Source organism: Lissotriton helveticus, chromosome 1_1 (assembly GCF_964261635.1).
Source record: "Lissotriton helveticus chromosome 1_1, aLisHel1.1, whole genome shotgun sequence".
Taxonomy (NCBI): Eukaryota; Metazoa; Chordata; class Amphibia; order Caudata; family Salamandridae; genus Lissotriton; species Lissotriton helveticus.
The window spans coordinates 1,728,942,905-1,728,965,128 of NC_136057.1; the positions used below are offsets into that span (position 1 = coordinate 1,728,942,905).

The 22,224-nt window shown below is 48.1% G+C and overlaps 1 protein-coding gene across 5 annotated transcripts in view; it reads right to left on the bottom strand.

Annotated features, from left to right (window-relative positions):
* The window catches only part of ITGA7 (integrin subunit alpha 7), a 281,940-nt gene that overhangs the window by 56,194 nt on the left and 203,522 nt on the right, over nt 1-22,224 (bottom strand). For all 5 annotated transcript variants that reach the window (XM_078689173.1, XM_078689172.1, XM_078689175.1 and 2 more), the window contains 3 exons: nt 11,641-11,790; nt 10,357-10,472; nt 7,493-7,679 (listed from right to left, as the gene is read on the bottom strand). In XM_078689173.1, coding sequence (XP_078545299.1) covers nt 7,493-7,679; nt 10,357-10,472; nt 11,641-11,790 — 453 coding nt within the window. The remainder of the gene's footprint in view (nt 1-7,492; nt 7,680-10,356; nt 10,473-11,640; nt 11,791-22,224) is intronic.

Sequence of the window (22,224 nt, forward strand, 5' to 3'; positions counted from 1 at the left end):
TAGTCTAAAATGTTGCTCCATTGAAGCTTGTGTTGCATAGTCGCAGAGCTACCTTCACACACTGAAGCTCTTGTCACACTCTCAGAAATAACTGTACACACTGAAGCTCTTGTGGAACTGTCTCAGAACTAGCTTCACACACTGAAGCTCTTGTGGGACTGTCTCAGAACTAGCTGTACACACTGAAGCTCTTGTGGAACTGTCTCAGAACTAGCTGTACACACTGAAGCTCTTGTGGAACTGTCTCAGAACTAGCTTCACACACTGAAGCTCTTGTGGGACTGTCTCAGAACTAGCTGTACACACTGAAGCTCTTGTGGAACTGTCTCAGAACTAGCTGTACACACTGAAGCTCTTGTGGAACTGTCTCAGAACTAGCTTCACACACTGAAGCTCTTGTGGGACTGTCTCAGAACTAGCTGTACACACTGAAGCTCTTGTGGAACTGTCTCAGAACTAGCTTCACACACTGAAGCTCTTGTGGAACTGTCTCAGAACTAGCTTCACACACTGAAGCTCTTATGGAACTGTCTCAGAACTAGCTTCACACACTGAAGCTCTTGTGGAACTGTCTCAGAACTAGCTTCACACACTGAAGCTCTTATGGAACTGTCTCAGAACTAGCTTCACACACTGAAGCTCTTGTGGAACTGTCTCAGAACTAGCTTCACACACTGAAGCTCTTATGGAACTCTCAGAACTATCTGTACAAACTAAAGCTCTTGTGGAACTGTCTCAGAACTGGCTTCACACACTGAAGCGCTGGTGGAACTGTCTCAGAACTGGCTGTACACACTGAAACTCTTGCGGAACTGTCTCAGAACTAGCTTCACACACTGAAGCGCTGGTGGAACTGTCTCAGAACTAGCTGTACACTTTGAATCTCCTGTGGAACTGTCTCAGAACTAGCTTCACACACTGGAGCTCTTGTGGAACTGTCTCAGAACTAGCTTCACACACTGAAGCTCTTATGGAACTCTCAGAACTATCTGTACAAACTAAAGCTCTTGTGGAACTGTCTCAGAACTGGCTTCACACACCAAAACTCTTGCGGAACTGTCTCAGAACTAGCTTCACACACTGAAGCGCTGGTGGAACTGTCTCAGAACTGGCTGTACACACTGAAACTCTTGCGGAACTGTCTCAGAACTAGCTTCACACACTGAAGCGCTGGTGGAACTGTCTCAGAACTAGCTGTACACTTTGAATCTCCTGTGGAACTGTCTCAGAACTAGCTTCACACACTGGAGCTCTTGTGGAACTGTCTCAGAACTAGCTTCACACACTGAAGCTCTTATGGAACTCTCAGAACTATCTGTACAAACTAAAGCTCTTGTGGAACTGTCTCAGAACTGGCTTCACACACCAAAACTCTTGCGGAACTGTCTCAGAACTAGCTTCACACACTGAAGCGCTGGTGGAACTGTCTCAGAACTGGCTGTACACACTGAAACTCTTGCGGAACTGTCTCAGAACTAGCTTCACACACTGAAGCGCTGGTGGAACTGTCTCAGAACTAGCTGTACACTTTGAATCTCCTGTGGAACTGTCTCAGAACTAGCTTCACACACTGGAGCTCTTGTGGAACTGTCGCAGAACTAGCTTCACACACTGAAGCTCTTGTGTGACTGTCTCAGAACTAGCTTCACACACTGAAGCGCTGGTGGAACTGTCTCAGAACTGGCTGTACACACTGAAACTCTTGCGGAACTGTCTCAGAACTAGCTTCACACACTGAAGCGCTGGTGGAACTGTCTCAGAACTAGCTGTACACTTTGAATCTCCTGTGGAACTGTCTCAGAACTAGCTTCACACACTGGAGCTCTTGTGGAACTGTCTCAGAACTAGCTTCACACACTGAAGCTCTTATGGAACTCTCAGAACTATCTGTACAAACTAAAGCTCTTGTGGAACTGTCTCAGAACTGGCTTCACACACCAAAACTCTTGCGGAACTGTCTCAGAACTAGCTTCACACACTGAAGCGCTGGTGGAACTGTCTCAGAACTGGCTGTACACACTGAAACTCTTGCGGAACTGTCTCAGAACTAGCTTCACACACTGAAGCGCTGGTGGAACTGTCTCAGAACTAGCTGTACACTTTGAATCTCCTGTGGAACTGTCTCAGAACTAGCTTCACACACTGGAGCTCTTGTGGAACTGTCGCAGAACTAGCTTCACACACTGAAGCTCTTGTGGAACTGTCTCAGAACTAGCTTCACACACTGAAGCTCTTGTGGAACTGTCTCAGAACTAGCTTCACACACTGGAGCTCTTGTGGAACTGTCGCAGAACTAGCTGTACACACTGAAGCTCTTGTGGAACTGTCTCAGAACTAGCTTCACACACTGAAGCTCTTGTGGAACTGTCTCAGAACTAGTTTACACACTGAAGCTCTTGGGGAACTGTCTCAGAACTAGCTTCACACACTGGAGCTCTTGTGGAACTGTCTCAGAACTAGCTTCACACACTGGAGCTCTTGCGGAACTGTCGCAGAGCTAGCTGTACACACTGAAGCTCTTGTGGAACTGTCTCAGAACTAGCTGTACACACTGAAGCTCTTGCGGAACTGTCGCAGAGCTAGCTGTACACACTGAAGCTCTTGTGGAACTGTCTCAGAACTGGCTGTACACACTGGAGCTCTTGTGGAACTGTCGCAGAACTAGCTGTACACACTGAAGCTCTTGTGGAACTGTCTCAGAACTAGCTGTACACACTGAAGCTCTTGTGGAACTGTCTCAGAACTAGCTGTACACACTGAAGCTCTTGTGGAACTGTCTCAGAACTAACTTCACACACTGAAGCTCTTGCGGAACTGTCTCAGAACTAGCTGTACACACTGAAGCTCTTGTGGAACTGTCTCAGAACTAGCTTCACACACTGGAGCTCTTGTGGAACTGTCGCAGAACTAGCTGTACACACTGAAGCTCTTGTGGAACTGTCTCAGAACTAGCTGTACACACTGAAGCTCTTGTGGAACTGTCTCAGAACTAGCTGTACACACTAAAGCTCTTGTGGAACTGTCTCAGAACTAGCTTCACACACTGGAGCTCTTGCGGAACTGTCGCAGAGCTAGCTGTACACACTGAAGCTCTTGTGGAACTGTCTCAGAACTAGCTGTACACACTGAAGCTCTTGCGGAACTGTCGCAGAGCTAGCTGTACACACTGAAGCTCTTGTGGAACTGTCTCAGAACTAACTTCACACACTGAAGCTCTTGTGGAGCTGCCTCAGAACTAGCTGTACACACTGAAGCTCTTGCGGAATTGTCTCAGAACTAGCTCTACACACTGGAGCTCTTGTGGAACTGTCTCAGAACTAGCTTCACACACTGAAGCTCTTATGGAGCTGCCTCAGAACTAGCTGTACACACTGAAGCTCTTGTGGGACTGTCTCAGAACTAGCTTCACACACTGGAGCTCTTGTGGAACTGTCTCAGAACTAGCTTCACACACTGAAGCTCTTATGGAGCTGCCTCAGAACTAGCTGTACACACTGAAGCTCTTGTGTGACTGTCTCAGAACTAGCTTCACACATTGAAGCTCTTGTGGAACTGTCTCAGAACTGGCTGTACACACTGAAACTCTTGCGGAACTGTCTCAGAACTAGCTGTACACATTGAAGCTCTTATGGAGCTGTCTCAGAACTAGCTTCACACACTGAAGCTCTTGCGGAACTGTCGCAGAACTAGCTTCACACACTGAAGCGCTGGTGGAACTGTCTCAGAACTGGCTGTACACACTGAAACTCTTGCGGAACTGTCTCAGAACTAGCTTCACACACTGAAGCGCTGGTGGAACTGTCTCAGAACTAGCTGTACACTTTGAATCTCCTGTGGAACTGTCTCAGAACTAGCTTCACACACTGGAGCTCTTGTGGAACTGTCGCAGAACTAGCTTCACACACTGAAGCTCTTGTGGAACTGTCTCAGAACTAGCTTCACACACTGGAGCTCTTGTGGAACTGTCGCAGAACTAGCTGTACACACTGAAGCTCTTGTGGAACTGTCTCAGAACTAGCTTCACACACTGAAGCTCTTGTGGAACTGTCTCAGAACTAGTTTACACACTGAAGCTCTTGGGGAACTGTCTCAGAACTAGCTTCACACACTGGAGCTCTTGTGGAACTGTCTCAGAACTAGCTTCACACACTGGAGCTCTTGCGGAACTGTCGCAGAGCTAGCTGTACACACTGAAGCTCTTGTGGAACTGTCTCAGAACTAGCTGTACACACTGAAGCTCTTGCGGAACTGTCGCAGAGCTAGCTGTACACACTGAAGCTCTTGTGGAACTGTCTCAGAACTGGCTGTACACACTGGAGCTCTTGTGGAACTGTCGCAGAACTAGCTGTACACACTGAAGCTCTTGTGGAACTGTCTCAGAACTAGCTGTACACACTGAAGCTCTTGTGGAACTGTCTCAGAACTAGCTGTACACACTGAAGCTCTTGTGGAACTGTCTCAGAACTAACTTCACACACTGAAGCTCTTGCGGAACTGTCTCAGAACTAGCTGTACACACTGAAGCTCTTGTGGAACTGTCTCAGAACTAGCTTCACACACTGGAGCTCTTGTGGAACTGTCGCAGAACTAGCTGTACACACTGAAGCTCTTGTGGAACTGTCTCAGAACTAGCTGTACACACTGAAGCTCTTGTGGAACTGTCTCAGAACTAGCTGTACACACTAAAGCTCTTGTGGAACTGTCTCAGAACTAGCTTCACACACTGGAGCTCTTGCGGAACTGTCGCAGAGCTAGCTGTACACACTGAAGCTCTTGTGGAACTGTCTCAGAACTAGCTGTACACACTGAAGCTCTTGCGGAACTGTCGCAGAGCTAGCTGTACACACTGAAGCTCTTGTGGAACTGTCTCAGAACTAACTTCACACACTGAAGCTCTTGTGGAGCTGCCTCAGAACTAGCTGTACACACTGAAGCTCTTGCGGAATTGTCTCAGAACTAGCTCTACACACTGGAGCTCTTGTGGAACTGTCTCAGAACTAGCTTCACACACTGAAGCTCTTATGGAGCTGCCTCAGAACTAGCTGTACACACTGAAGCTCTTGTGGGACTGTCTCAGAACTAGCTTCACACACTGGAGCTCTTGTGGAACTGTCTCAGAACTAGCTTCACACACTGAAGCTCTTATGGAGCTGCCTCAGAACTAGCTGTACACACTGAAGCTCTTGTGTGACTGTCTCAGAACTAGCTTCACACATTGAAGCTCTTGTGGAACTGTCTCAGAACTGGCTGTACACACTGAAACTCTTGCGGAACTGTCTCAGAACTAGCTGTACACATTGAAGCTCTTATGGAGCTGTCTCAGAACTAGCTTCACACACTGAAGCTCTTGCGGAACTGTCGCAGAACTAGCTTCACACACTGAAGCGCTGGTGGAACTGTCTCAGAACTGGCTGTACACACTGAAACTCTTGCGGAACTGTCTCAGAACTAGCTTCACACACTGAAGCGCTGGTGGAACTGTCTCAGAACTAGCTGTACACTTTGAATCTCCTGTGGAACTGTCTCAGAACTAGCTTCACACACTGGAGCTCTTGTGGAACTGTCGCAGAACTAGCTTCACACACTGAAGCTCTTGTGGAACTGTCTCAGAACTAGCTTCACACACTGGAGCTCTTGTGGAACTGTCGCAGAACTAGCTGTACACACTGAAGCTCTTGTGGAACTGTCTCAGAACTAGCTGCACACACTGAAGCTCTTGTGGAACTGTCTCAGAACTAGCTTCACACACTGAAGCTCTTGTGGAACTGTCTCAGAACTAGCTTCACACACTGGAGCTCTTGTGGAACTGTCGCAGAACTAGCTGTACACACTGAAGCTCTTGTGGAACTGTCTCAGAACTAGCTTCACACACTGAAGCTCTTGTGGAACTGTCTCAGAACTAGTTTACACACTGAAGCTCTTGGGGAACTGTCTCAGAACTAGCTTCACACACTGGAGCTCTTGTGGAACTGTCTCAGAACTAGCTTCACACACTGGAGCTCTTGCGGAACTGTCGCAGAGCTAGCTGTACACACTGAAGCTCTTGTGGAACTGTCTCAGAACTAGCTGTACACACTGAAGCTCTTGCGGAACTGTCGCAGAGCTAGCTGTACACACTGAAGCTCTTGTGGAACTGTCTCAGAACTGGCTGTACACACTGGAGCTCTTGTGGAACTGTCGCAGAACTAGCTGTACACACTGAAGCTCTTGTGGAACTGTCTCAGAACTAGCTGTACACACTGAAGCTCTTGTGGAACTGTCTCAGAACTAGCTGTACACACTGAAGCTCTTGTGGAACTGTCTCAGAACTAACTTCACACACTGAAGCTCTTGCGGAACTGTCTCAGAACTAGCTGTACACACTGAAGCTCTTGTGGAACTGTCTCAGAACTAGCTTCACACACTGGAGCTCTTGTGGAACTGTCGCAGAACTAGCTGTACACACTGAAGCTCTTGTGGAACTGTCTCAGAACTAGCTGTACACACTGAAGCTCTTGTGGAACTGTCTCAGAACTAGCTGTACACACTAAAGCTCTTGTGGAACTGTCTCAGAACTAGCTTCACACACTGGAGCTCTTGCGGAACTGTCGCAGAGCTAGCTGTACACACTGAAGCTCTTGTGGAACTGTCTCAGAACTAGCTGTACACACTGAAGCTCTTGCGGAACTGTCGCAGAGCTAGCTGTACACACTGAAGCTCTTGTGGAACTGTCTCAGAACTAACTTCACACACTGAAGCTCTTGTGGAGCTGCCTCAGAACTAGCTGTACACACTGAAGCTCTTGCGGAATTGTCTCAGAACTAGCTCTACACACTGGAGCTCTTGTGGAACTGTCTCAGAACTAGCTTCACACACTGAAGCTCTTATGGAGCTGCCTCAGAACTAGCTGTACACACTGAAGCTCTTGTGGGACTGTCTCAGAACTAGCTTCACACACTGGAGCTCTTGTGGAACTGTCTCAGAACTAGCTTCACACACTGAAGCTCTTATGGAGCTGCCTCAGAACTAGCTGTACACACTGAAGCTCTTGTGTGACTGTCTCAGAACTAGCTTCACACATTGAAGCTCTTGTGGAACTGTCTCAGAACTGGCTGTACACACTGAAACTCTTGCGGAACTGTCTCAGAACTAGCTGTACACATTGAAGCTCTTATGGAGCTGTCTCAGAACTAGCTTCACACACTGAAGCTCTTGCGGAACTGTCGCAGAACTAGCTGTACACACTAAAGCTCTTGTGGAACTGTCTCAGAACTAGCTTCACACACTGAAGCTCTTATGGAGCTGCCTCAGAACTAGCTGTACACACTGGAGCTCTTGCGGAACTCTCTCTGAAGCTCTTGTGGTGCTGCCACAGAGGCAGGCTTCTTGGCACTGTCTCAGAACTCGCATCCAGCACAGATGCTCTTTTGGAACTGTCTCATCACTAGTGGCACTGTCTCAGATTTAGCTGCACTCTCAGAGGCTCTCTGCCCGCTGTACTTTCTCTTCTTACCATGGATGACCGAACCCCCGAGTAGAGCAGTGTCTCTGGTAAGCTGATGGTGAGCTGCGCCTCATGGGCATCATCGCCGTCTTTCTGAGGGTGTATGGCATCTGAGGGATGGTTTGTGACCCGGATCTCAAGAGCAATGTCCTCCTTCTCGTCTGTCATGGCGAAAAGAGCTTTCCCATCTTCACCTCTGCAGGCAAAAAGGAATTAGTGTAAACTGAAGTATCAATGCAGAGGTAAAGGAAGCACTGCAGGGACAGAGTAACCAGGGCTGAGAAACTGGGTCACCAGCCCAGATAGAAGAATCGCTGTAGGGATAGGGGAAGCAGGACATGGATAAGTAAACCGGTGCAAACAGGGGAATCTGTGCAAGGACAGGAGAATCAGTGCAGAGACAGTGGAATCTGCCTCAAGGTAGAACAAGCACTGGTAAAGTCAATAGATCTTGCATTTGTGACAAGTTGTCTTTTATCCATGCTATACAGCATTCCTGAAGCAGTGTAGCGTGGCTTAAGTGTAAATAAAAAGCATTTGACGCAGCCACCTGCATCATTTTATAGGTGAGTGTGCCTACAAAATAACGCAGGTGCTTTTTTTCTTCTTTTTTAGTGACTGATCGAAGTTAGATCAGCAATTAAAAAGAAAATAAAACAAGCAAACTTTTTTTTTATGTAAGCCAGCTGGGCAGGTGGCCAACGGAAGCAACGGGGTGGGGGGGGGGGCGGAAGGAACATGAGGGAGGATGGGGGGCAGGGTCGTAACACAGGACCCCGCAGCCCCCGCGGTGCAGGGGGCCCCCTCAGCACAGTACTCAGGCCTGAGTGTTCCATATTAAACACGGAGTGGGGGGCCCTTCGTGTACCTTGAAGGGGGGCCCCCTCAACTTTCGTTACGCCAGTGGATGGGGGACAAGGAATCAAGTGAGGTGTAAGCACTACGGGGAGGGTAAAAGCATACCTGCCAACTTACAAAGAAATGTCACTGTGTGAAGAGAGCTACCTAGAGGCTCCCTGCCTTCCACCAACACCCCCATCCACTATCCCAACCTAAAAACCCTACAACTACCCTCCCACTGCCTCCCCTTACAAATACAGCAAAGGGTCTCTGAGGCTGTTGCCGGTGACCTGGGTTATTTTCACACCCCTTAAAGGACATCGGCTGCTTACAGCCTCTGAAAACAAACAGGAAAGCCAAACTATGCAGTGGTTTCCAGCTAGTTTTTCATGCCAATGTGTTATTTCGGCTTCTCAATGGGTGACCGTGTGAAAGGAGCCTAAATTGTTTGATACGGTGGCACCATATGAGTTGGCAGGTCTGTAAGAGCGAGGGAAAACCAACACTGGTTAGGACATAAGGGACGGGAAAGCAATAAGGAGGGCAGGGGTGGGGGAGGAACAACAGGGAGAGGGAAGGAAAACGCGAGTAGGAGGAAGCAACACAGATTGTATGGGCAACTGCACATGGGCAAGTGTGACTGGGAGGGGACGGGGAGAAGCATTTGGGTGACAGAGGACACCACAAGTACAAGGGGAGAGAAGTAAACTAGGGTGACAGCTCAAAAATACATTTACTCTCATGGAATGCTTAACACAAATAAAAAAAGCTGTACTTGAAAAGCAAGTAGTGGAAGTAGAGGTGTCAGTCAATCAAAGAAATGGTTAAGAGGCAATGTTTCATGGTGGGACAAACACAAGATTGAAAGATGGGAGATGAATAGGAAACAGGGAAATGAGAGTGATAGGAAAGCCAACCAATGGTAAGTAATGGGTGGGCTCCAAGCTCTTCCATGTTCTTGGTAAACCGCGAAATGCCTCGCTATAGAGAGCGCATTTGCTATCTGATAGGCTTGACCTATAACTAAAAGACGAGATGTGGCAAGTAATAATCATAAAGAGTCAGTGCAGAGACACTTAAATCACTTTAGAGAAAGAAGAATCTTTGTGAGGATAGGAGAAATAGTGTAGCTAGAGAGGAACCATTGTTGATGCAGAAAAATTAGATCAGAGACAGGGACATGAATCTGGCCTCGGATAGAGGAATCAATGCCGAGACAGAGGAATCAGTGAGGAGAAACCTAACCCAATGGAAAGATTAAGAAGTCTGTGCCATATTAGAAGACAAATCAGTGCAATCAGAGGAATCAATAAGGATGAAGGAATAAGTGTTAGGAACCAGAGAGGAAAGACAGGAATCTTTACAAAGATACAGAAATCAGCACAAATATATGAGAATCAGTACTAAAATATAGGAACTGATGCAGAGGTACATGGGTCAGTGCAGCGTTGTGCGGGAATTAATGCAGCTATAAATGATTCTGACCCAGTTTAGAGGATCAGTGCATGGATGTAGTAATTAGTGATGGGCTAGAGGAACCATCGCAGAGGTAAAGGAATCAGTGCATATACGGGTAGCAGTGATGAGACAGACATTTACGCAGAGGCAGAAATCTGTACAGATACTGGAATCAGTTCTGAGAAAGAGTATTCTGTGCAGAGGATATGGAAACAAACAGAATTTGTAAGGAGATCTCTCCCTCATAGTTACTTCAGGGCTGCTGGGCGATCTTTAACCCCACCACACTCACCAAAGGAAAATCCAGCACCTTCCCGCCATATTCAACCAAGGTTTGTGCACACATCTTTCTCACACTCACCTTGGGCCTGGAGATCTGATTTGCCCCAACAGCCAACTAAGGATTGAAGGGAAGTGTCCCTCCTCTGCAACACTCGCCTATGAAATGTAAGGCAACTTTTCCCCAACCCTCATGAGCAGTAAAGTCACTTACATGAGGATTGCATGCCATTCCCCTGAAGGACTGATCACCCGATCCTCAACTGGACACCGCACAGTGGCCTTCTGAAACTCACCTGGGCAGAGGCTCGAAGTAGTCTGTGTTTCCCACACGGGAGCAGAAGGTGTAGTGCAGCTGCAGGTTACTCTGGCAGATCTTGTCATCCCCGCAGCCCTGCTTCAGAAAGTGCACCTGATGGGAGACAGGAGGCGTCCAAAAAGATAAAGAACTCCTAATGCAAACTCTGCTCCTCTCAACTGACTCTAAATGTCCAGGACCCTGTATTTAGCATTCTTAAAGGAAGTACGTCCCGCCTCAACAGTAGCATTGTGCAAACAGGTACCTCATGGGGCCATATGTATAAAACCTTGTTTGCAAAAAGCAGTTGCAAGTGGGGTACCGACTTTTGGATTTTACAGATAGACCTATGTACTAAAAGGAAACAGGGCTGCTTTAAAAATATATATATATAGGGTTTTCAGTTTAGAAAAATTTCAGAGAGAGTTGGCAATAGGCCCCTAGACCACAACCTACTCCCCCTGAAGCTGCCACCACAGTTCGCAAAGGGAAGGGGTCCGGAGGGGGGTACTTGCGAGTCGGTAACCTATCACCGATTTGGTATTTCCATGCTCTTTGTTGGTTCAGGTCCTTGTGCTCCCTCTAGCCAAGTTGAACACTCCTGGAACCAAGGGCCTCTCAAAGGATTTTGGCTCCAACTTAAGACCTGCTGCAAAACAATACAGGATTAAATGTTGGTGATGCCAGTGCCCCTCTCACCCTGCCCCCTATTCATCAAGGGGCACCACAGATGACCGCTTTTGAAGCCTATGGATAGAAAGATCTATGGCTTGCATGTATTGCCCATCTCCCTTCATCAATAATCAACTTTTAGGCCAAGCTGCTCTTTCCCAACTCCCTAGTCCAGAAGACTGGGGTCACCTTGTAGTGGCCAGTCCTGGTATAGGGGTTCCATTATGGCCACCCATTCCTAAAGAAGGGATCCCCTTGAAGTGGTTCATTCTTGAAGGACACACCCACTTGTAGTGGCCCAGGGTTGGAGGCCAATCTCCCTTTGTTTCTGATGCAGGCAACCTTATGTAGCAGCCTATTTCTACAGTGACAATCGCACTGAAAAAGTGTCACCATGAAGGAAATGAACCCATGCCTGAACCGGCACTCTAGTCTACGCTTGACTCAATCAGCCTTTCTAATGCTAGGAACACATTTGAACCAACTGCACCCTCATACCTGGGATGAACTATCGCCTCAGCTCCCTCCTACAACTAGAGAGTGACCTTCATTTGTATGTCTTTAATTTTAACCAGTGGTTATTGGAACTAAGAAGCACCCGCCCCAATACCTCTGACTTGTAGAAGTTGGACTGTTGGGCATTCAGGACAGGTGCCAGTGGCCCCAGGTCGGCACCAGCCGAGCGGCGCTTCTGCTGTGTACGGCTGATGTTGTAGGATAGAGTCACCGGAATGGGCCGGAGTTTGTCTTTGATGTCTTCCTGAAAAAGCACAAATGATAGCCAATGAGAAGCAGGTAAGTGACAGAGTAAAGGGGTGAGTGAGCCAACGAGGGCCCGGTTTTATATGCAGCTCTGTGCAACTAAGCTGGGTTAGATTAGAGTACAGCACGACAATACGGACATAGTTAACACTGGTCGATATTGAGGCATGACTGCCTGACTGTTCAGGCTGCATGGCCCTTCTGGGGTATGATGGTAAGAGAAGTAACAATATTTGAAAATCCTGTAGGGCTCTGGGGTATCAAGGTGGGTGTCTCCTATTTATTAATCTTTTTTTGTGTTTATTTTGAAAAGGTTTTGGCTTTGCAACAATGCGTGATGCAGATCTTGATGCATGGTAATGCGTGATACAAAACTCAAAATTATGCATACATTAGCAATAAACAACCCCCCTCCCCCTCCCCTCCCCTCCCATCCCCCTAATGTTACTCCTCCTACTCCCACAAAGAACAACCGAGAAATGTGCAAGACCAACCTAAATGTTCATAGATGAATCCAGGCTTCATAGTCCAAAATTGTGCTCACCAAGCAAGGCATTGTCTCTGGAGCAAGTGCAAAGAGCCCCTACTGAACCGTAAGGCCTACCCCCCCTTACCCTCATATCCCCCACGCTTCCCCATAAACCGCACACTATTGTCCCAACCACAGTTGCATTCCAGATTCACACCACACCCGCAGCCTCATCTCCATTGTTAACAGTGTCACCATCTGCTTACTGACCCAGTAGGTAGGCTATCAGGGGCCCCCATATGTCCCTGGGCCGGGACTTCAATGGAAATTGTTCTGCATACGCTTGGAGATATTCCTGCCAGGTTGACATATCATGTATCCATGTCTTAAATTTGGGTGCCCTGCCCCTCCCCCACCTGCATGCTACCTGTCGCCGGGCCAGGAGTATACCCATTACTAGAAATTTGCGGTGCGGCGTGACTACATCAGTGACCAAACCCAGCAAGGCCCTCACAGGGGTCGGCTCAATGTGAATATACAGCATTGCCACTAATCCTTCCAAGACCTCCCCTCCAGTATTTGGCCACCTGAAGACACGTCCATGCCAGTTGCATATAGTCAGCCGGACCCTGGCCACAACGGGAGCATCTGTCATCATCCCTGAGATGGAGCTTGTGTAACCTCGCTGGGGTGTGATATAGCCGATGTAGGAATTTAAAATGGAGCAGGCGCAACCTACTACTACCAGACACTGCTGCTGTCTGAAGGCACGCCAACTCCCACTGGTCATCAGTAAGTGGTTCGTCAAGGTCCGTGTCCCATTCCCTCCTAGCCCTCACTAGTGATCACGGAGGGGCTGTGCAAACTCGCGCATACAACAGGGATATTACATGTGTGGGAGCCTCTGTCTGTAGCATTAAATGGAGGGACACAAACGTGTCCGGCTCCTTTGGAAAGTCTGGAGTCTTGGCACGGACACTTTGTTTAAGCCTGGTGTAAAGGAAGAGGTCCATGAATGAGTACGAATTGCTCCCAAAAAATTGTTCTGCTGTCCGAAATTCGCCTCCTATGTACAGGTCGCCCCAAGTTGCATATTTCAGTCTATCTAACAGGTTATGGCATATCTTCTCATTTGTGACAGGTAGCAAAGGACAGCTGCGCAAAGATATTCTAGGGGAATACATCTGGGTCACCCCTTCGGCCCGAGCCAACCAGGTCCATGCCCTGACTGTGCAATCCACAGTGGACGGGTCCACGCCCCTCTCCTTATGCAGCGCATACACATACCCCACAGTCGGGACTGGGGCCATGTATCCATCTTCCACAGCTAAATGGGGCATGTATGGAGGAGGGTGAAACCAGTACGCCGCGAAGTGCGCCTGCGCACTATGGTTATACTGTTCAAAGTCGGGTACATCAAACCCCCCCAAATGATACGGTAGCATAAGGGTGTCCAGTTTCAGCCGCGCCTGCTTACCTCCCCATATTAAGCGCACCAATTGCGTCATCAGTGTTTTAAAAAAGTAGGCACCCGGATGGTAGGGGATATTTATAAACAAATAAAAACATTTGGGCAGTATTAGGGATACCCTCCCAGCCATCGAGAGGGGCAGCCTAAGCCAATTAGTGATGTTATCCGTCACTTAAGTCAGAGCGCGCCCATAGTTCGTTCTCATCAAGGCCTCCTTATCCATGGTCACATAAATGCCCAAGTATTTAAAGTCATCCGTCTCCCACTGCAGCGGGTAGTCTTGTGGATGAGAAGGCGTGTGGTCGGTTAGGGGAAACACGGCAGACTTTCCCCAGTTGATTTGTACCCCGGCTATAGCCCCAAATTTGGTGATCTCCCGCAAGACTGGGTTGAGATTGTCCTGTGGCTTATGTATATACAGCGTGATGTCGTCCGCGTAGAGGGACACCAAAACTTGCTTAGAAGGATATATAAGGCCTCTATGGTTATGATGTTGCCACAGTTTAGCTGCTAGTGGTTCTATTGCAATGGCGAATAAAACCGGTGATAGGGGGCATCCCTGCCTCGTCCCCCTGGAAATATGGAAGGCCTGCGATTTGGCACCATTTAGCAGAACCCTGGCACATGGTGCTGTGTATAGCAGTTTGATCCAGCATAAAAAGGCCTCTGGCATCCCCATATGCGACAGTGTCCCTACCACATAATCCCATTCTACGGAATCGAACGCTTTGGTGGCATCCAGAAAGACAGCCACCGCTGCACTGTTAGAGTCTATGTCCTGTACCACTGCCAGGAGAGTCCGGAGGTTATGAGCCGTGGCTCGATTCGGCACGAACCCTGCCTGGTCGGGCAACACCAGATGTTCCAAGAGGAGATTTAACCTCGTGGCCAGTACTTTTGCCAGTATTTTAGTATCGCTATTGAGCAGCGAAAGGGGCCGATATGAATCACAAACATCCGGGGGCTTGCCAGGTTTAAGCAGGGACATAATCTGGGCCTCCCTCATGGTGGTGGGCAGACTGCCCTTCTCAAGGGCCTCATAAAATACTTCCTTCAGAATGGGTGCTAGAATGGAGACATAGGTCTTATAAAAGTCAATGGGTATCCCGTCAGACCCCGGGGCCTTTCCGGACCGCATGGACATAATTGCGTCCGTGATCTCATCCACCTCCAAATCAAGGGCCAGGAATTTGCGCTGAGTGTCCCCAGCCAGGCCAGGGCCACATCCTCAAAATATCCCCCGAGTTGTAATGGGTTCTGCCGCTGCGATGTGTAGAGCTTTTTATAATAACTTGTCATTATAGCCATCTGATCTGGAAGAGTGCTACGTGGCGTTCCCTGCTCATCCTGCAGTGCAATGATATAATTGCTGAATCTAGGGGGTCTCACCGTGCCGGCAAGCGATTTTCCTGGTCTGTCCCCCTCGCCATATTTCCGAGCAGCACTAAGTTTCCCCCGGAACTTACACTCTCTCTCCGCCGCGTCCATGTATTCCGTCATTTTCTCTCGTAGCTGAGCCTTAAGCCCTCCTGCCCCGTCACCCCCAAGTATCGCCCGCTCTAGCTCCCCTAATTCGGTCTCCGGGTTGTTTAGGTCGCGGCGGAGATCTCGCAATATGCCTCCTCCCTTGGAAATGCACCATCCCCTCACGGTCACTTTAAACGCTTCCCACACCGTTGTTAGGCTGGCCACTGAGTCCGTGTTTCTGGGGAAGAAGTCAGTAATCTCCTGCTCCATCTCCGCCCGAAAAACAGCGTCCTGCAAATGCAAGGGGTTCAGTCTCCAATTTAGATAGGGGGAAAGATCTAACGGGGGCCTTATCACCACTAACACATGGGAATGGTCAGAAAATGTACTAGCCAGATGTGTTGCCGTACCTACCCAGTGTGCCGCGCCCTTCGTTACAAAAACATAATCTAACCTGGCCCAGGTATTGTGTACAGCCAAATGGTGTGTCCCTTCCAGCCGTGTGGGGTGTAAGTGGCGCCATGTATCCAGCAGGTTATCAGATGTCACTATGTCGCGCAATGTGCGTTGGGTGCTGGTGTAATGTGCTGCAATAGCATGAGAGCGGTCCAGTCTGGGGTCAACTACGGTGTTAAAGTCCCCCCCCAGAAGACATATCTATGTCCAAGCGTGTGTAATATGCCTCGGAGCATGAGCATCATCTATGTTAGGCCCATAGTAGTTCGCAAACACTAAATTATGCGAATGCAGTCTGCTCCAAAGCATACAATACCTCCCGTCAGGGTCTACCTCCTTCTCTCCCTCTACGAACCTGACTTCCCGTTTATTAAGTATGGCTACTCCTCTAGCGTAGCTGGAGTAGGACGTAAAGCAGCCAAGGGAAGCCCAACGTTATGCAAATCGGGGCGTACTTCCCCGCGAAAGATGGGTCTCCTGTAACATAACTACCTGAGCATGATGGCGCTCCAAATCGCCTAGCAATTGCCTGCGTTTCCTGGGGTCGTTCAATCCCCTCACATTCCAGGAGACCATTTGAAGATCAGTGCCAGCAGTGTTTTCCTCAGTCATAGCTATTATTCATCACGGTCTGTGTATTTTCTCGGTCGCACTCAACATTCTTTCTCCCCTGGAACCCTCAAGTCCCAACCCCCCCATCCCTCCGACACCGGCTGCCCCAACTCTCCAGGACCAAACTCCCCACCCCCCACACCCTTCGCCTCAACAGATGCTATCTGTACTCTCAAAGAACCAAACATACAAAGGAAAAAGCGTAAGGGGAATGTCCTCAATTGGGGGCCGCTAGGGGCCACCGTCATGCCCACTCAACCTCCTTATCGCATCCATCCACAACCAACTGTGCCCCAGGGGTCGGTCTGACGGGACGGAGGTGAGTGCCCGGGCGGCCAAAGATATGCACATAGTAGAAACTGTAGTTATACTTCACCAATCAACATAGCATCCATTAAGGCCATATCAGCAGCGTTGCCAGGCGTTGTGTCTCATGCAGTATTCCCGTGTCAGCCTGGCTCTGATAGTGGTGAGTGGGACCTTGAGCGCCTTCTCTCCGCCTCCTCTCGCGAAGCCGACCGTCGATCCCGCTTAAGATACTCCTCCGCTTGTTGTGGTGTGCTAAAGATGTGCGGTTTTCCGCGATGATGGATCCGCAACCTCGCGGGGTATAACATGGCATACTGGATGCCTTGTGTTTGCAATTTCTTCTTCACCGATGTGAATTTGCGGCGGGCCTCCTGTACGTTTTGGGTGAAATCGGGATAAAAAGACAGGGTGGTGTTATCATACCGCACTTCGCCTTTCTCCCGCGCCAGACGTAATGCTGTGTCTCTATTGCGGTAGTTCCAGAACCGCATGATTATCGGGCGTGGTGGGGCCCCAGGAGGGGGACGGGCCGCCAACGACCTATGAGCCCGCTCAATGACCATGTGTGCAGAGAAGGATTCTTTCCCAAACAACTCTACCAGTAAGCTTTCCATGAAGTCCTCCAGCCTCCCAGTGTTGGTGGATTCTGCCAGGCCTAGCACCCGTAAATCCTCCTCGTTCTTGTCTGCGATGACCTTTAGCAGTTTATCCATTTGCTGCATGTGTTGTTGCCTGGTCCCTGCTCCATCCTTCAAGTCCGACACTTTATGTTCCACCTCCTTCAGTCGTTCGTCATGTTTATCCAGTTTCGCCACCACTTCCTCCAGCCTATTACTCATGGCGTCTATCTTAGAGTCAATGGAAGTGAGGCTCTGCTGCATCCCCACCAATAGCGCTTTCCACCCCTCATCTCTAGTCTCCGGTGGGTCATCCTCTTCGCGCTCTTTGGAGTTGGAGCTAGACGCTTTGTGGGTATCGAATGTCAGCTTCGCTTGTCTAGGTTCCGTCCTGCCCATAGTTGCCTCTGGCAGATTAATCAAAGTCAGGGCCTACTTTGCAGGGATTCCGTCGAGGTATCTCCGTCCACTCTCACCTCAAGTCCCCACCACTGCAGCGACCTATCCAGCTAGGTAGTATGCTCTTCAAGCAGGTCGTCTCATGCACAGGGTAGCAGCACTTATGCGACAGGGAAAAAGCGCCAAATGCGGTGATTCCCCGGGGGCGGTTTCTTGTCCGGTCAAAGGGAGGCCTGCAGCTTCCTGCATCCTTTGTAGCTTATATATGCAGTCCCACCCATTAGGAATAGCGTGCTTCCTCTCCGCGTGGAAAATGGCGGACTGCGGCCTGTAAGTTGGTGCTGGGGGCCGCTTCCCTCTGTTGCTCCGCGTGCCGCCTGCATCCCCCAACCTGTGCCACAATACCTTCGCCGCGGTCAGATATCTCAGCTGACTTTGCCGGTGATCCACGACCCTACGTTCAGCAGATCACAGCACCTTCTCCCCCCTGGTGGTCGCTCTCATCGCCGTGGTCAGGTATCGGCCACTCCGTGAGTGTCTTGCAGGGCAGAGCACCGTGCCTCTGCCCCTCTGTCCAGGGGGGTGTCTGTGCCAGCCGCGATCCCCCCTTAGTGCTCTGCAGCAAAAATCAGGCGCCTCCCACAGCTGCAGGCCGTGCGTCGCTCCAGAGTCTGGCCTACTCAGCCCCGGACTAGCGTGATTTTCTCGCCCGGCGGGGCGCTCCGGGCAATTTCTTCCCACTCCTCCGCAAAGCTCCGCCGCCCAAAGCCTCTCCCACGGGTCACTGCCAGCGTTCAAACACGGTCCAGACGGGCAGCACTACCTTCGCTTCCCGATGGCGATGATTGGAGACCCAATATTGATACAAGGATCTGGTTTATGTGGAAAATGCCGCCTGGGTCGGCGGGAGCTTCATACCGACGCGGCCATTGCGGTCCGGCGCCACCTAGCGCCCCCCTCCTTTTTACTAATCTTTGATTGTAATTTCAATCAATACGTTTTTTGGGGGATAACCATATAAAACATTGAACAATAACCACTGCATTAAATGCAAAATACAAATAACAACATGTGTCAAGTAACACAGATACACCTAATAAATTATATGTATAAAATGTACTGAGCAATAAAAACAATCACAATGCCTCTTAATAACTAAAATCATGCCCAAGGCTACGAGGTAATACAGTCCATTTCAAGAGGGTGTCCAGTTTTCTGATTTGCTAAAACAAGATGTCAGACGCCATGCAGAAACCAGAAAATGTATTGGGTCAAAATTATGACATCACTAGTATCTGACTTATAATTCTCAGTGCTGTGTAATGTGGTCTGACTGCCCATGATCGACAGATCAGTAAGATAAATTTCTTTCTAATGCTAATAAATGCATTGCAAAAACAAAAGGAAACGTTGTTCAATTTCAACATCGCTCTTATACGCAGAACATATGTTAGTTTTTTGGTTATTTGGGGTCCAGTTTGACCAACACCATTTACTATGACCGTTTCAAACCTAAATTTCACGGAGAATGCTTTTGCTTGTGATAGCACGATATTATAGAGGTAATTCTCAAATCTGGGGGTGTTCTTATGCTCAAATTGTTTTTGGTTAAGTCCCCTTGTGAGGTTCTGCACCAGTTACCCAGTACGTGACATCCATACCATTCTTTTACCATTCTTACAACCCCAGCAATCGTAATAAGCGCCATTCCTTGTTTTTTGAGGTAGTATGACCGTATATGTTATAAACTGTTAGGGGGGACTGCTATTAAAATTAATTAACAGTCCCATTGAGTCAGGTGAACATATATTTCTAGCTTCTTGACCACACAGGTTGAGGAAAGTTTCACCTATACTGTTAAGTCATCAGAGGGGTGCTCCACCCCTAGCACTCTGGCTCCTGACCAGAGTGATGGCCCATGTCTCCTAAAAGCTACAAATATTAACGTTTTCATTGAACTGCCCCCATAAGGGGTCAGAGAGCTTAGAGCTCCAACCTGCTATGTTCTAAGGCAGGATGAGTACCTGTTATTGAGCAGTCTTGAACTCTACAGTGCTCGCGGACCCTATTTCAATATGTGATCTGCCAGTAATCCCCTCATTATTACCATTCCCAGGGTCTAAAGGCCAGATGCATCAAGCATTTTTCTCCTCGCAAGTGGGCCGATTCGCAGAATCGGCCCGTTTGGATTAAACGATGCGATGCATCAAACCCAATTTTACGATTCGGTAACCTGTTACTGAATTGCAAAATGGGTTTGCGATTCGCTATTTGGAAGGGGCGTGTTTAGAGCTTTCCTTCCAAAAAGCGAATCCTAACGGTATGCATGAATGTTTTGTGGCCATGAATGCGGTCGCAAAACATTTGCATTTTACCACCTACTTCAAGTAGGTGGTAACTCATTCACAAATGGGCAGGGGTTCCCAAAGGACCCCTTCCTCTTTGTGAATGTTTGTAAAAGCATTTTAAGAGCAGGCAGTGTCCCACTGACCACTGCCTGCTCTAAAAAATGAAAAGAAAACTTTTCATTTTTCTTTTTGTAAAGCATCTTGTTTTCATTTACAAAAAAAAGATTGCTTTATTTAAAAGCAATCACAGACATGGTGGTCTACTGATCTCAGCAGGCCACCATCCCTGTGATTTGTGAGATTCTTAGGGGGTTTCAAATTGCGACCTACCTCATTAATATTCATGGGGTAGGTCATGTGCGACCCCATGGGAATCGCAGAAAGTGTACTACGCACTTTCATGCATGCCGTTTTGCGATTCCCTAATTGGAAATCGCAAAGATTGGCAATTAGGGAATCGAAATACAATTTTTTTTTATACATCTGGCCCTAAATTGCTTATCTCAAATACTAGTTTAGAGTCACTCCTTTTGTTTTGATTGTAATTTGTAAACTCACACTATATATTGCACGTGGCTGAGAAAACAGCGTTTCCCACCCTCCCCTATAATGAACAGAAAATATGAATAGTTAGAAAGGCATTATGTTTAAAAAGGATAGGAATTGTGGACTGGCTCCTTTGACGATTCTAGGAGCAACCTTGGGTCAGGTAGAAACATTTCAGCTTAAGGCAATAGATTAAACAAACATCTCACTTCTACCAATCTTCTGTTCACCTGGTTCTAAGGGCAGTTGTATGACATAATCCTGCATGTGTTTAGCATTCTTGCCTTTACAACGCCGTTATTAAAATAAACACGTCATTAAGACGTGTCCCCTTAGCATGCAAGTCGTTATAATGACTTGCGTTAGGGGGGCGCTGGACTTTGGAATAGTATAATTTACTATTTCAACTCCAGTCTGCGTAACAGTAGGGAAGGGGATGGACTTAAAATGCAACACCAGTCCAGCAACACTCCCCCTACAGCAAGCCAATGGCAAGGCACTGTTGATGCCTCCCAGTTAGGAGAGCTCGGATTACTAGTAATTTCCTTCTCAACCGTGGGATTTCTCTGATGGTCATTAAGAGCAGAATAATAATCCCACCCTAAACAAAGAATAGAAAAAACCAGGTGAACAGAAAAGCTGCCAGGGGAATTAAGCAAGGGGTTTGTCACACAATAGTGGTTCCTTGGAGTCAATAGAGTAATGCTTGGCAAAGATATTGAAATCACCGCTTCACAAGTCTCTGAAATGTGCGAGTGTGTTTCTCATGAAAGCAGCAGTGGACTGCTTCCCTGGTAGGATGCATTTTGTTCTTCCCTATGGAAGTCTGGTTAGCCTTTTAGTAACATAATATACAAGACATAATGCGCCTTACAATGGATTACTTTATGGAGGCGAAGCCAGTGTAGAAAGAATCACATTTTACAAACAGTGGTTTCAACTTACGCATGATTATGAGTTTCCCAAGATTCATGTAACCTCCAAAGGATGTAGAGACATCATAGCTGGAAAAGGGTTGGTAATGATGCTACTTGAGGGAGACCATGGCTGAAATGGCTGGTGGTGCTCACACCAACTCCTCTTCAGCTCAGTACTTATTCCATGTGTCAAATATTTTTACTACCCGCCCAGTGTTCCAGAGTACATGTGTCGGGTGGTGTGAGCTTGTGTTAAGAGAAGCAGACCAGAAAAAATACCGGATACCCACAGAAGTACAGGGATGGTCTACAGGGACTACCTCTGTTGTTTCTCTATGTAGATTTGTGGTTAATGACACAAAATTGTAACCGTCGGTCACAGTCTGCCATTCCTGGCCTTCTCTGTAAGTTTCTGGAGCAACTAGCGCAGCCTTGGGTGGTTTAAAAAGTCTCACAAGCATGAAGAGGAGCTGATGGGACCATTAATGAAGGGGGCAAAGGAGTAGCAGCTCCTTAAGCTGTGCACTGGTTGCCAAAGCACAGGGGAGGACTACTCTAAAACCGTTACTCAAAATATTTTTATACAGCGAGATAATTTAGGCAACTTCTAACTAACTTTCATACTCCCCTATTTGGGCAAATTGCACCATTAGCTTGTCTTTACACAGTGCCAACATTTTCATAAGGTACTGAATGACTGGATTCTTTCCAGGGGCAGGAGAGTTTCGCCTGGATCTCTGCACAAAATCAATTATTCAGTAGCTGCTAGATGATCTGAGGAGACTTGTGCATGGTGGGTGTGCTTGTTGGTGTGTGGTTTT